Source organism: Labrus bergylta, chromosome 8 (assembly GCF_963930695.1).
Source record: "Labrus bergylta chromosome 8, fLabBer1.1, whole genome shotgun sequence".
In the NCBI taxonomy this organism is placed as follows: Eukaryota; Metazoa; Chordata; class Actinopteri; order Labriformes; family Labridae; genus Labrus; species Labrus bergylta.
The window spans coordinates 27,099,744-27,111,898 of NC_089202.1; the positions used below are offsets into that span (position 1 = coordinate 27,099,744).

A 12,155-nucleotide genomic window follows, 5' to 3' on the forward strand; every position below is an offset into this window, starting at 1 on the left:
TCATTCTGAGCAAAGTCTCATATTTAGAACTTGATTCATGGGTTGTGATCTCATGGTTCTAAATAGCCACAGATATCATGGACGGCAATCCAGGAACTAAGTTATATTTCAAAGACAAAACTTAACATTTTTGATAGCTCAAAGGCATTGCGGCGGATTTTAGTTTTAAAAAAGAGAGACGTCTTTAGCCTCAGCCATTGTATGGAACAGTACCTAGATGGGCTAACTGGCTTCTTGGCACTTCTTGTGAGAGAACTGCAGCCTGCTGCCAAAGTTACATAGTGCTGAAAACAGGCGACCAGGGTGCTCTGTGGAAATGGGATTAATGCCATTCTCCCTGGTGTAAGTTGTTTTACTGCCAGATCAAGCTCTCAAACTACTATTTTACGGTGGAAAAGTTACACGTTGCTATTTTAAGGACCTCTTTGATTTAAAAAAAGCTGAACAGCAGGGGCGCAGTTGGCCAAGTGGTCAGTGCGGGCGCCTCATGTACAGGTTGAAAAGGCAGGTTGTAGTCCTCCAAGCAGGAGGCCCAGGTTCAAATCTGACCTGTGGCTTCTGTCCCGCATGTTATTCCCCACTCTCTCATGTCTCTGATTTCCATCTTATGTCCTATTTTTACCAAACAAAGCAGAACAGCAGTGTTAAGGGTGCAGCTGCTTCAGGTCTGTATGTGACAGAAAGAGAACTTAAGCATATCTAGTTGTCACCCACAGTGCTCTTTCCACTCGATCTGCCTGCAAATGACAGGACCATTTACGTTGAAGTGACGACAGCATGTGTGAGGGTCTGAAGGCTTGAAGAGCTCCTCTAGTTGACTGGTCTGGTTAATGTGACCATGGTGTTTCTGTGTGTGGATTGTTGGTTTTATTAAATCTGTAAATGTAATATTAACATTGAAAATTGCTGTCTGAAGTAAGGCTTGGTGATGGTCAAACTAGAGCCAATGGACTAATTTTTAATTATTCAACTGATAGATTTATCTGTTATCTGTCTTCCCTCTGCACCCTCTCCGGGTTACACTAATTAATAATATTTTTTATCTTTTACCAGCTATGCCAGTCCACTGCTATGTTTAAACTGTAATGTGGCCAACTCAGTCAGAAGTGAAGCATCAATTAACAAAGTCTTCTTAGCTTAGTAGTTTGTTTAGAAGCCCTCAAAGACGCCATCACAGCTGGGGGGGGGGGGGGGGGGGGGGGGGCTGCACTAGAATTAGTTAACAATTAATAATTATTTGTACAAAAATCTGAGAGAAGTAATTTGCTTTAGAAAGCATCAGTCTTGGTATCTTTGGGTTAGCAGTGCAAATCAAAGTAGAAAGGTTCATTATTTGACATATTTGAGATAAAGAAATTCATATATTCTGGTCCATACATGAGATCTGTAATATAAGCAACCTCTGACAGTTTTATCTGTTAAAGATGCACCGATCCACTTCTGATCTGATGTACCGAAAGTGATACTGATTCCGATTTCTTTTCCCCATAATTAATAGTGTTGTTGTTGTAGTTAGTATTTTGAGTAAGGCTGTACTCTACGTTGTGTTGGCTTCACCTACAAACAGGAAGCATCAACATCTGTAAGGTTTTCATAGTAAATATTTTAATCTCAAGTGTAAGAATTGTACTTTGGATCATATAGAAGAAGCTGTTCCATCTCGTCTGAACGTCGTCATGGAGACAATTTTGTGGGCACTTCTTACAGTTCAGTCTGAATATCTTCAGAGTGAGATTGTGTGAGTTTAGTATGTGCCCAATGATCTTTCTTGATCAGTGACGTAGATCGGCTCTGTTCCATCTCTAGTATCGGTCTCCAAAGTCCTACACTGGCGGGGCACTACTTCCAATGAAATGTTTGTCAGTTAATCCTTAAGAGTCAGATTGCCAGATATTATTTGCGTCTTCAATGGTGATTTCACGGGTCATAAAAAGTTCCAACCGCAGATTCCTCTGCCGGCCTGCTTTGTTTTAAATTTAGTTTGTCTGATGCTGTTGAGTGTGTTCCACTGATATAAACTAAAGTTCTCATGACTCTATTTTAATCCTGCGTTGAGTTGCACATCTGTTTGATCAAATAAACAGTTTTGGGAGCTGCGTGGCATTTGATGCTGCTTTTTCCTGTTTATACTTGCCATTTTTTTGCCATAGTTGTGTAACTCCTTTTTTTTTCTAGTTGGGGGAATGTCCACACACAATAAAGAACCATTATTAAGTCAATAATTATAGTAATAATAATAATCATCAATCAATTCATCTTCATTTGTATTCAAAAAAATCTAAAAATCCTGCTGCTGACACTACCACTCACTTTCACTATAACAGTTTGGTCACGATATCCAGACGTCAGGAGTCTATCCTAAGAAGTGTCAAGGAGTTCAATATACAGAGCTAAGCAAGCTACTCTCTGAGAATTCAAGAGATAAAGCTCATATTTAAACCATGAGCAGAGTTCAAGTCAGAGTCAGGCCATAAGAAACGGTGTGCATGTGACTGTCCACACTGAACATCAAGTCCATCATTTATGAGACTGCAAGCTTAATCGAATCAAATGTCCTTGCTGAAATACTCAGCTAAACACATGCTCAGCTGCAGCCTCCCTCAGTGTGAGACCAGGGCAGAGCCTGATCTGTGTTTGTCAACACATTGCAGGGCCCTAATTGGTACACTAAGCGGAGAGTTGTACACCGATGTCATGCTGAGTAACCTTTCTCTAAATCTATGTTTGTGTAAAGAGGAGGGAGACATCAGTACAGGCTGGAAGATATTTATTTAGAGGGTCCAAAATATAATAGTGATGGAGATGGGTACAATAAGCACCTGAAGTATTTCAACTGATATTTGGACATGTTTACATGTTTCCTTACCTTTTATTCGGGCAGTGGTTAGGTCTAGATTCATTTCACTGATAGCCATTACACACTGAAGGGCATATTCAGACATCAACGGTTTCAAAATGTGGTAAGCCACATGTATGTTTAAAGCATTTTTTATTTTAGACCATCAACGGCTTCTGTTTTCCTCGTAACACCCCATTTGCTAAGCTTTAGCAGTGGCTCTGTGTTACTAATGTCTTTCACTTTTTCCTCCTCTCAGAACACATGCCATCTGGATGTCTGACAGAAAACAAAATGATCCTCTAAACTGCTACGAAGCCTGTGCTTTGCTTGTTCAAACTATGCTCTCATAAGATGAGCTAAAGCCTGCCTCAGCTAGTATTTATGCATGCAGTGTCCAGCCTTTATATTGCCTTGTTATTTCAGTCCTGCTGAGTGAATGTAAGCAAATGGAACTGGTATAAAACATGCCTCGGGGACAGTCGTTTGCTTTTCCGTGTTAGGAGTGATGAAGCAGGGACCTTGACCCTGGATGCTGTGAGAGACGGGATAAGAGAGACTCTCAAAAGCTGGATCAGAGCCACGCATTGCTATAAAGCCAATGTGCTATAGCACTAGTATGTTGATGGCGTACAGGTGTGTCTTAAGATGAACTTCAATGGATTGTTTGGGGGGTGGAAAGGGGGGGACAACCTTACCATCAATTGGGGAAATAGTGAAAATTCCCAGATTTAACATTTGTTATGTTGTCCTTGTGCTATTCTTAATTAAATATGGGGTTCCAATGTTTTGCCAGTCCTCGTATTTCTATGTACAGTAAGACAATATCCCAGCTTTTATTGAACCAGCATTCTAAGAAAGCTGTTCCACACTTTTTCATTTATTTATTCAGGAACATTAATCCATTTTGCTGATCCTTTCCCTCAAACAAGTGCTGTAAAAAACACTGAGCTCCACTTCAGCTCATCTGCTCACTCTACTCTAATTAAGCACAGCAGTGCTTAGCCTAAAGCTAAGTCCTTCAGTGCTACTCACCCAGCAAAGTTGGGCCTATATATAGGAGTAGCTTAATTCGGGAATGCATCTGATGGCTAACTTGGGGCTGCGCTTGTGGCTAAAATCATGTGAAAGTCTTTATCTTGCTTTTCCAACTAAAAAAAAAAAAAAAACAGTTTTCAGAGATGGATTTTTTAACTTGTCTGCATTTTTTCACTTGCATCATCATGGCTCCATTCTGTCGACCCACTAAGTATTGAGGGCATCTGAGCTTTAGAGCTTAATTAGAAAGTTACTTACAAAAATCCTCATCATGGTAATTACTTCAGAGCTGCCAATATTTGACTGGAGCTGCTGTGATGTCTTTTTCCTCCCAGTCAGAGTCAGTTGGCTCTGCTTCTCTACTAATCAGGGGATTGTAGATGGAGATATTCAAACCAATTCTCAAGTGTTTCAAAGCAATAATTTGAGTAGGTTTGGACATGAAATAGTGTTACTAAAAGAGAAGTGCTCTGTGCTTTAATGAAGCTCCTCATTTTTCTGTCCTCATGTGTTTAAGAGAGAAGGTAAAGGACACTGCAAACTGTAGTGAAATGATCGTGATTCAGTGTTTCCCACAGGTTATTTTGAGTGTGGCTTTAGTTGTATATTACTTTGAAATAAATATTTTTAGACTTTATAGTCACCAAAATGAGATCTAAACTTGATGACAAAGGTGTGCATTGTGTGTTCACATTTTTGTACGCTAAAAACATGTTAACAATTTCATGAAAAACACATATCACATCGTACAAAAAGAAATGGAAATGACACAGCCAGGGTTGTCACTATACCAGGGCTGTGTCCATAATCACTCCCTATTCACTATATAGTGAAAACGCTATTTTGTAATGGTGTGTGAATTCTGAGTGTGCATTATTACACCCTAAATAGTCCACTAACCCTATTGTAAAAGGACTTGAGAACCGTCTCTGAAAACTCTGGACATTTTCTGGAGTTTCTGTATGAATATGGCTCTAGTAAAAATTCTAACCACTGACTGGTTGAATAAACCTGACTGACTGTAGGTGAGAGGTGCTCTGCTTAACCAACGGTGTACAACATTTGTCATATTTGATGAAATTATGAGAAGTTACATTTTTGTTAGGGCTGAAAGTATACCATCCATTACAGCTTAGGTTATTAATGGTCAAGCTGGAGGCTGTTTCACACCCTCCTGCTGTTAGTCGTGTTGCCACTGTCCACACTGCTGAAGTGAGATGTGTGTGTATGTAGGTACAACATGCATGTGTTTTTGGTTGCATAAAGCCTGTATGGCCCAGTGCTTCTGCAACATACTGACAGGTTGCTTTCTCAGGGTGCAACCAACAGATATGCACACTTGAATGAGCTTACTGTACATTCACACGGTTGAACTGATTCGACATCCATTGCACAAACATAGTTTTCCATGATAACATAGTACAGCTTGTTTTAGATTTCTAAGAAAGGGACACACTTAGCACTCCGCCCCTTCTTTTGGTATACTGCCATTCCCTATTCCAGCTGTTATGAGAACGCTGCGAGCACAGGCTTGGTTTAAATACCATGGGAGAAGAGAGACGTAATTAAAGAGAGGACAAGAGAGAGCTGACATTTACTGTTGTACATTCCTCTTCTGTTAGGCCTCTTCCCTGTTTGTGAACCAACTCTCTGAGTACATCCCACTTCTCTTGCTTGTATTCTGGTTTTCCATTCATGGCATCTCTGCCATCTCCGTCATCCTTTGTTAAGACCAACGGAAAACATTACAGGAAAGAAACACTGAAGAAAATCATATTTGGAAACCGAGATGTTGTTTCCGCTTAAGAATGATGTGACATAACTTCAATTAGTGATGACGTCTACACAGCAGGATCAGCTGTCAGTGGGCTTTCACTTCTCAGTAGCAATGATCGCTGCCTTGGAGCTTGTATTTAAAATCATAATAAAATCTATAGACCAAAGAATTAGTGTACAGTAAATAATATTCTAGATCCTGCAGGGTTATTGTGTCATATTAAGAAAACTAATGAGAGTGGGAGAGGAGGCTGATCTGAGCTGCCTGAATCTGCAGCACTGTCTTTTCTTTTTTTATCCTAAAAATGTATCTAATGATGATACTCAATTCCATAGATTTATTATGACTCTCAAGTTGTGTGAAAATGACTCAGTCTTCTGTCCAAAGGATAAAGGATTCTTTATTCTGACTGTATAGAAATAATTGTAGTATCTGCATATTGTTTGAATATGTATTCTGTCATATGAAGTATTGATTTATTGATCGATTGAGAATATATACAGTATGTACATATAAATGTATTTAAATTGCTTTTGTTCCCTCCTCCTCAGATATCTGGAGTCTCGGTGTGATCTTGTTCATGTTGGTATGCGGCCAGCCCCCCTTCCAGGAGGCTAATGACAGTGAGACCCTCACCATGATCATGGACTGTAAATACACCGTACCGGCCCACGTCTCCGCCGCCTGCAAAGAGTGAGTGAAACATACGCAGCATGAAGTGCTTTGTCTGCTCTGTTGATGACTGATACTAGTGGGAATAAATCGGAAAGACTGAAGGGACTCTCATTTTACTGGAACATCGAATATATTACAATAGTTTTCTTCTGTCTTCTAATGGACAGCCTTTGAATTCAGAGTATTGCCGTTATGAGGTAGGACAAACAACATACACTTAGAATTGTAACTCTGATTTTTTTTAAAGTGTAACAGGCATATACTGTATCTCACTTTAAGTCATAAAGCATATTCCCGCTGATATGGACATTACCGGTACTTTTTCTGAAAATGATGCTGCGTTCCATTTACCTCGGATCTCGGAGCTGGGAATTTGCAAGTCGGAAAAGCAACATGGACGCCTCCAGGAGTAACTTTTTTTGGTAGCTAATACCAGACGATAACACCACACTACGGGATAGTTTCTGACATCTGCATCCATAGATGTGTTTGCATGGAGTGCATGACGATATAATGCCATATCAATTTTTTGAACACAGCCCTATATTAGGACTGCAACAGCAACTGAAACAAATAATTTATTTGAATTGAGTTTGTTTAATGGCTGTGATGGATTGAGAAATTGATATACTCCTTTTAAAATGGTTTGAATAAATTCAGTTTGAAACAGGCATAGTGAGGAGAACACAGACTTCAAGCAACAACCAGGAACATTATGAATGTTACTCTATGAAAAACACCAAACAGTAGACACATATTAAATATTTATACCTTTGTATGTCGGTTGTAGCTAAACTCCTTTTCTAAATTATCTGCACCGTGCAGATAAAGGCACGCAGCAGCCACACTGATTTATTCCAGGCCCTGTAGACCAGGCTGCTCCTGTAGCTGGCACAGACCAAAACCCTTCAAGCCTTTTGAGCTGAGCAGTGAAGTCCAACTGCAGTCCAACACAAAAACACGTTCCACACTCAAAATAAGTAACAGTAAAGCACACAAACTGGCAGTTGTATCATTTTCTGTGTTAGTGAACCACACTCTTGATTTTATGCAAATGTGTTCTCTCAGGATACACAGCGTTCATTTTGATTCACTGTAGCATTTTCTGTGGCTATAATTATTCAGGACAATATTAATGATGCTGTTTATTTTTTTTAACAATCGTTTGCCCAGAGAGCTTTTCTTTTTCATGTTAATTAAAGAGACTCTTTGGTACCTACTATTAACCTTTTGATTCTAATCTTCTTGAGCATCAGCAGTTCATGTGTGGGTTTGACAACATCCTTAGCTCAGAAGATATTCAGAATTTGTTTTGCACTCATTTTGGACTGATATCATTTTGAAACTTTAACTGAAAATCATTGTTGATCAATTCTACTACTGACCTCTGTGTGCTCAGCTGTGATGCTATACAACTTTGCTGTAGACAGAGCTGAAAGCATTTTGTTCAGAGGAGTTGGAGTGATGTCTCTTGGAAAAAATATGTGACTTCACCATTTTTAATCCAGCTGAGCATTGTTCTATATGTCTGAAATTAGCACCCGCCAATCTTCAAATGCGGGAAAAACTGCTTTGGTGAATAAAATAAATAAGATCAGGCTTCAGTGGCGGTTGATCCCATCAGTACAACATATACTCTAATTTGATGACCAGTTTTTGATTTCAATGCGTGTTGCTACTGTGTGACTGTTAATAGTTGTATTGCACTTCTTTATAGATCCTTGTGGTCCACCATCAGCTTTACCTTGCCTCCTTTTTTTTTTAGCAATCCAGTGTTTTCAAACTATCTGTTTAATGCCAGTTTACATTTTCACTGGTTGCAGCGCTGCACCTATTATGATGCAGGTTACAAACAGAGCAGCTGTTAGAAATGGGAGCTAGTAGTTGAAATCTTTTAATGAATAAAAAGTTTGCTGTAATCCACAGAGGTCTTTTTATTAACGCTCTGCAACCTGTTTTTTGTCTGAAAAATATAGGAACATATATTTTACAAGACTGTAATAGCAGGGGTCTACAGTACACTGCCGTCTTTCACGAAGACTTTGCAAAGGGATTTAGCGCTAGCATTTATTAGGCCTATAGGCTACACCATGTTTATACATTTTCCATCGATCCACGGATCAAGCTTTATCCATTTCACCACTACATTAAGTCTTGTGACCAATTTTAAAATCCTTTTTGCCATAAAATGTTTTTGCCAAAAAAAGCCAAAAGTTAGCTTCAGACCCTGGTCTTCCCTTAATCTTGGCAACCTGATACAAAGGTGGGGCTACAGCTGTGAGTTATCACCTACATCATTTTATACATTTAGCAAATAAACAATGAGTGTGTTCCATGGGCAAAAGCAATAAGACCCATACGCTCAACATGCTGTGAAGGCCAATTCTTTGTTTCCATTCTGACTGCGCATCTGAGTATTTTTAGACACAGGAAATAAACGCTTATCTCCTCTGAGTCGAAGGAAAGATCTGACTAGATTGAAGTGTTAAGCTGAAGCAGCTGCAAGCAATCTGATGGGCTTTGACTTCAGAGCAGAAGAGCTATTTGTAACATGCTGTGTCCCAAGCTTATATTTTCACCATGTCAGTAACTCCATCCAACCATATCCCAATTTTACAACAGGCATCTGCAGTGACTCTACTTTCAGAATTGATTTGTCTTACTCCACCCAACTCTCTTTACATCGCCAATTAAAGAAATGCTTGTACAAGACTCAGGCAGAATCGACCACATGAAAGTGCATCATGCATTTTCATGTGGTCGATTCTGGTCATGGATAACAGGGGAGGTAGGAAGATGAATAGAGGCTGGATGTCACATGAACAGCTTGCGATTGAAATTTTCTGTATGTTAAAGCTACTTTTCATGTCAGTGGCCCAGTAAAAAAAAACAGTTGAATAGAACTTTTTCTAGTCTTTCAACCACTTTAACTCCCATATTTATAGACCATGGTAGGGCCATGCAAGGCCGCTAAACAGCTAATCATTCATGCACATTCATGGACTGTAGGCTTTGCTTGAGAAAGCAATCTGGGTTCAGTATCTTGCCCGGGGACACTTTGACATGTAGACCTTTGATTGGAGGGTGACCTGCTCTACTTCAGAGCCCAAGCTGCCATATAACAACTATCAGTGCTTATCTGTGACAAAATGAAAGGACAAAAATAAGGTTTTGTCTGTATGGCATTCTCTTATTGAATAACTTCATAGTCACAATACTTTGACGACACTCACGCTAGTCTGCAAATGTAATTAGTCGTTGGTTAAACTAAGTATTAATGTTTTATTTGTTGGCCCACATTACTGTTCAAATGATGTGCACGAACTTTAAGGCAGCCATCCACTCCTTGCTGTAGCGATAGACTGGATGTATCCCCAGCTAATGGTCCTTTTTCTCTAGTCCTACTACCAGGATGTAAACAAGCTAAGTGAAGAGATGACATCTAGCAGGAGTAGCACATCTGGAAGTATTTTGATCTAGAAAATGTAGATGAAAATGTTTTAACACGTGTCAGGTTAAACTGGCATATCGTCCGGAGTAACACATAACCACATTTAGCTAAGGCATGTGGATGATGAGCACTGCTGACCACACTCACTTGCAAGCCAGTGTTATCACTTGCACACAATTTTAGATATATTATACTCTATTTTGACACTGCTGAGGTGCCCGGCAGTGCTCAGGAAGTTACCCCTCCAGCTATCAGACTAATTTCCTGACTTGGTCTGCACCGGGACATGGAACAAATGAGAAGTTCATGGACCGTCATTATAAAATCCTGCTATGACCAGGAACAATAATTGGCACAGTAAAAACGTAGATCAATATAAACGTTTTCAGCTCGAGTTCCATAGCCATGTTCCCAGGCTGGAACAACACAACTCTTTCTCTACATGTATGGGTGACTTGTCTCTGTGTTTGAAGATGTGTCCGGTCTATCTGTATCTGCACCCTTTTTCCTGTTGACTCACCAAAATGCATTCACACAATTCATTTGAGTAATTATTTTGCAATTCTTTTTGCAAACTCATCTCCCTCCTCTTTTGGACTTTTGTTTGTGTATTGTCCTCGATTTTAACTTCTAGGGATCAGACAGGATTTAAAATGTTTGTATTACATCCACCAGCCCTCCCTGTCAGCAACACCATTCACTCCATACACAACATGGGAACACACAAATATACTGTAGGTCTTTTTGAACCATTCAGAACACTATGTTCTTTCATTTCCTGTTATTACTGTAATCACACAGATACACTTGCATAACAGTGAACTGTTCTGTATTTGCATCAAACACATTACTGACACTGGATGTTTCAGAGCTGAGAGTTAGCCAGTTCGTCACACACTGATTGTCCTAATGTGAAAATGTCTTTTTCTTGTTTGGCACTGACTTGTAGGTTGGTTGTTTCCATCACACATGAGGGTACACGCGAGGTTCTTAGAATGCGTAGACAATAATATATTGGGAAAATGGTGATACCTTTACATCCCTAAATAGACAAACTGTGTGTACTGTTCAGCCTCTGTCTGAATTGTTCCACATGGAGGGAGTTACAGAGGGACCAGACAGGAGACAGACAACCTTGTGAGTTAATGCTGTACCACCAGGGAATAATCATATGTTTGTGACTTTACAGAGGCGCACTTCATTTTCTAGTCGTGTCGCCAACTAATGTTGGATTTACTCTACAAAGTAATTAGGCTGATTTGGGCCTGATTCCCTTTCGGACAATCCTAAACAAAGTCCAGATTTCTTGATGGTTTCTAAAGATTATATTGCCAGGTTTTTCTGCTGTGTTTGGTTTGTTAGGAGAACTCTGAAGAATGTTGAGCGGTACGGATTTTAATTTGTAAATATGAAACAATTTGTAAATACATTTTGTTAATGCCGAGCATGCACTCTCTCACGTGGAACGAAACCAAAGCGGATTGGGAAGTGATCTACCTGAAGAAGGAAGCACAACAACCAAACCAAAGTGTGGTAGTCTCTGAGAACCAATCGTCAATAGGCTCATGACAGCCCAGCCTCGGGGGGGGAACGATCATATTTTTAGCCATACCTTTTCACACGATGCTGATTAAAAATTGGTATCCGCGTCTCTATTGAACCAGCAAAGCTGTGCCGTTTTCTGTGTCCCAACACTATGCAGATTGTCAAACCTTTCCTGCTTCCTCTGTCTCCCCTCCACTGCTCCTACTGTATATGCAGTTTCTGCTTGTGGTCCTCGGGGAGCCAGACTAGCTCTGACTAATCCCCGGCATGACTGTCAGTCAGCAGAGCACTGTTCTGCCCAGCCTGTTAGTCTGTGGCATTCATTCCATAGTCTGCTCACACTTACGCACAAACACACTTGAGGATTGGATAGAGTTGGAAAAAACTGGTCTGAGTAGAGCAAACATGGACATGCACAGGCTCAGTTTCACAGGCTTTATATTGGATGTGTTTGGATGGTAGATGGATGTGATTGTATGTCACTCTCATAATACCTATGCCAGTAAAGGCTGCCTGTTAGTATTGTGGATCACTGATTTCAACAAGGACAGCACCATGAGTATAAGGCTTGGATTATGTAACATGTCATACATTTTTGTGTCCTCCTGTCATGTAGCCTGTACATGTTATACATCAAATAATCCATATATGTCTGCCTTTTTATGCAGATGACAAAGATGACTTATCGCTGTATTCATGATGTTTTTATACTGTATTAAAGTCAGCCTTTTGCTATATTTTATATCCTGCCTAATCCCATGAAATTGCAAGCTCAGCTTTCAACAGTGTCATTTGTGTGGAATTTAAGCTGCAAGATGACCAGCTGTAATTTC

The 12,155-nt window shown here is 39.9% G+C and overlaps 1 protein-coding gene across 1 annotated transcript in view; it reads left to right on the plus strand.

Annotated features, from left to right (window-relative positions):
* Positions 1-12,155, plus strand: part of snrka (SNF related kinase a) — a 42,931-nt gene that overhangs the window by 14,465 nt on the left and 16,311 nt on the right. The window contains exon 3 of the mRNA XM_020637007.3: positions 6,203-6,344. Coding sequence (XP_020492663.2) covers positions 6,203-6,344 — 142 coding nt within the window. The remainder of the gene's footprint in view (positions 1-6,202; positions 6,345-12,155) is intronic.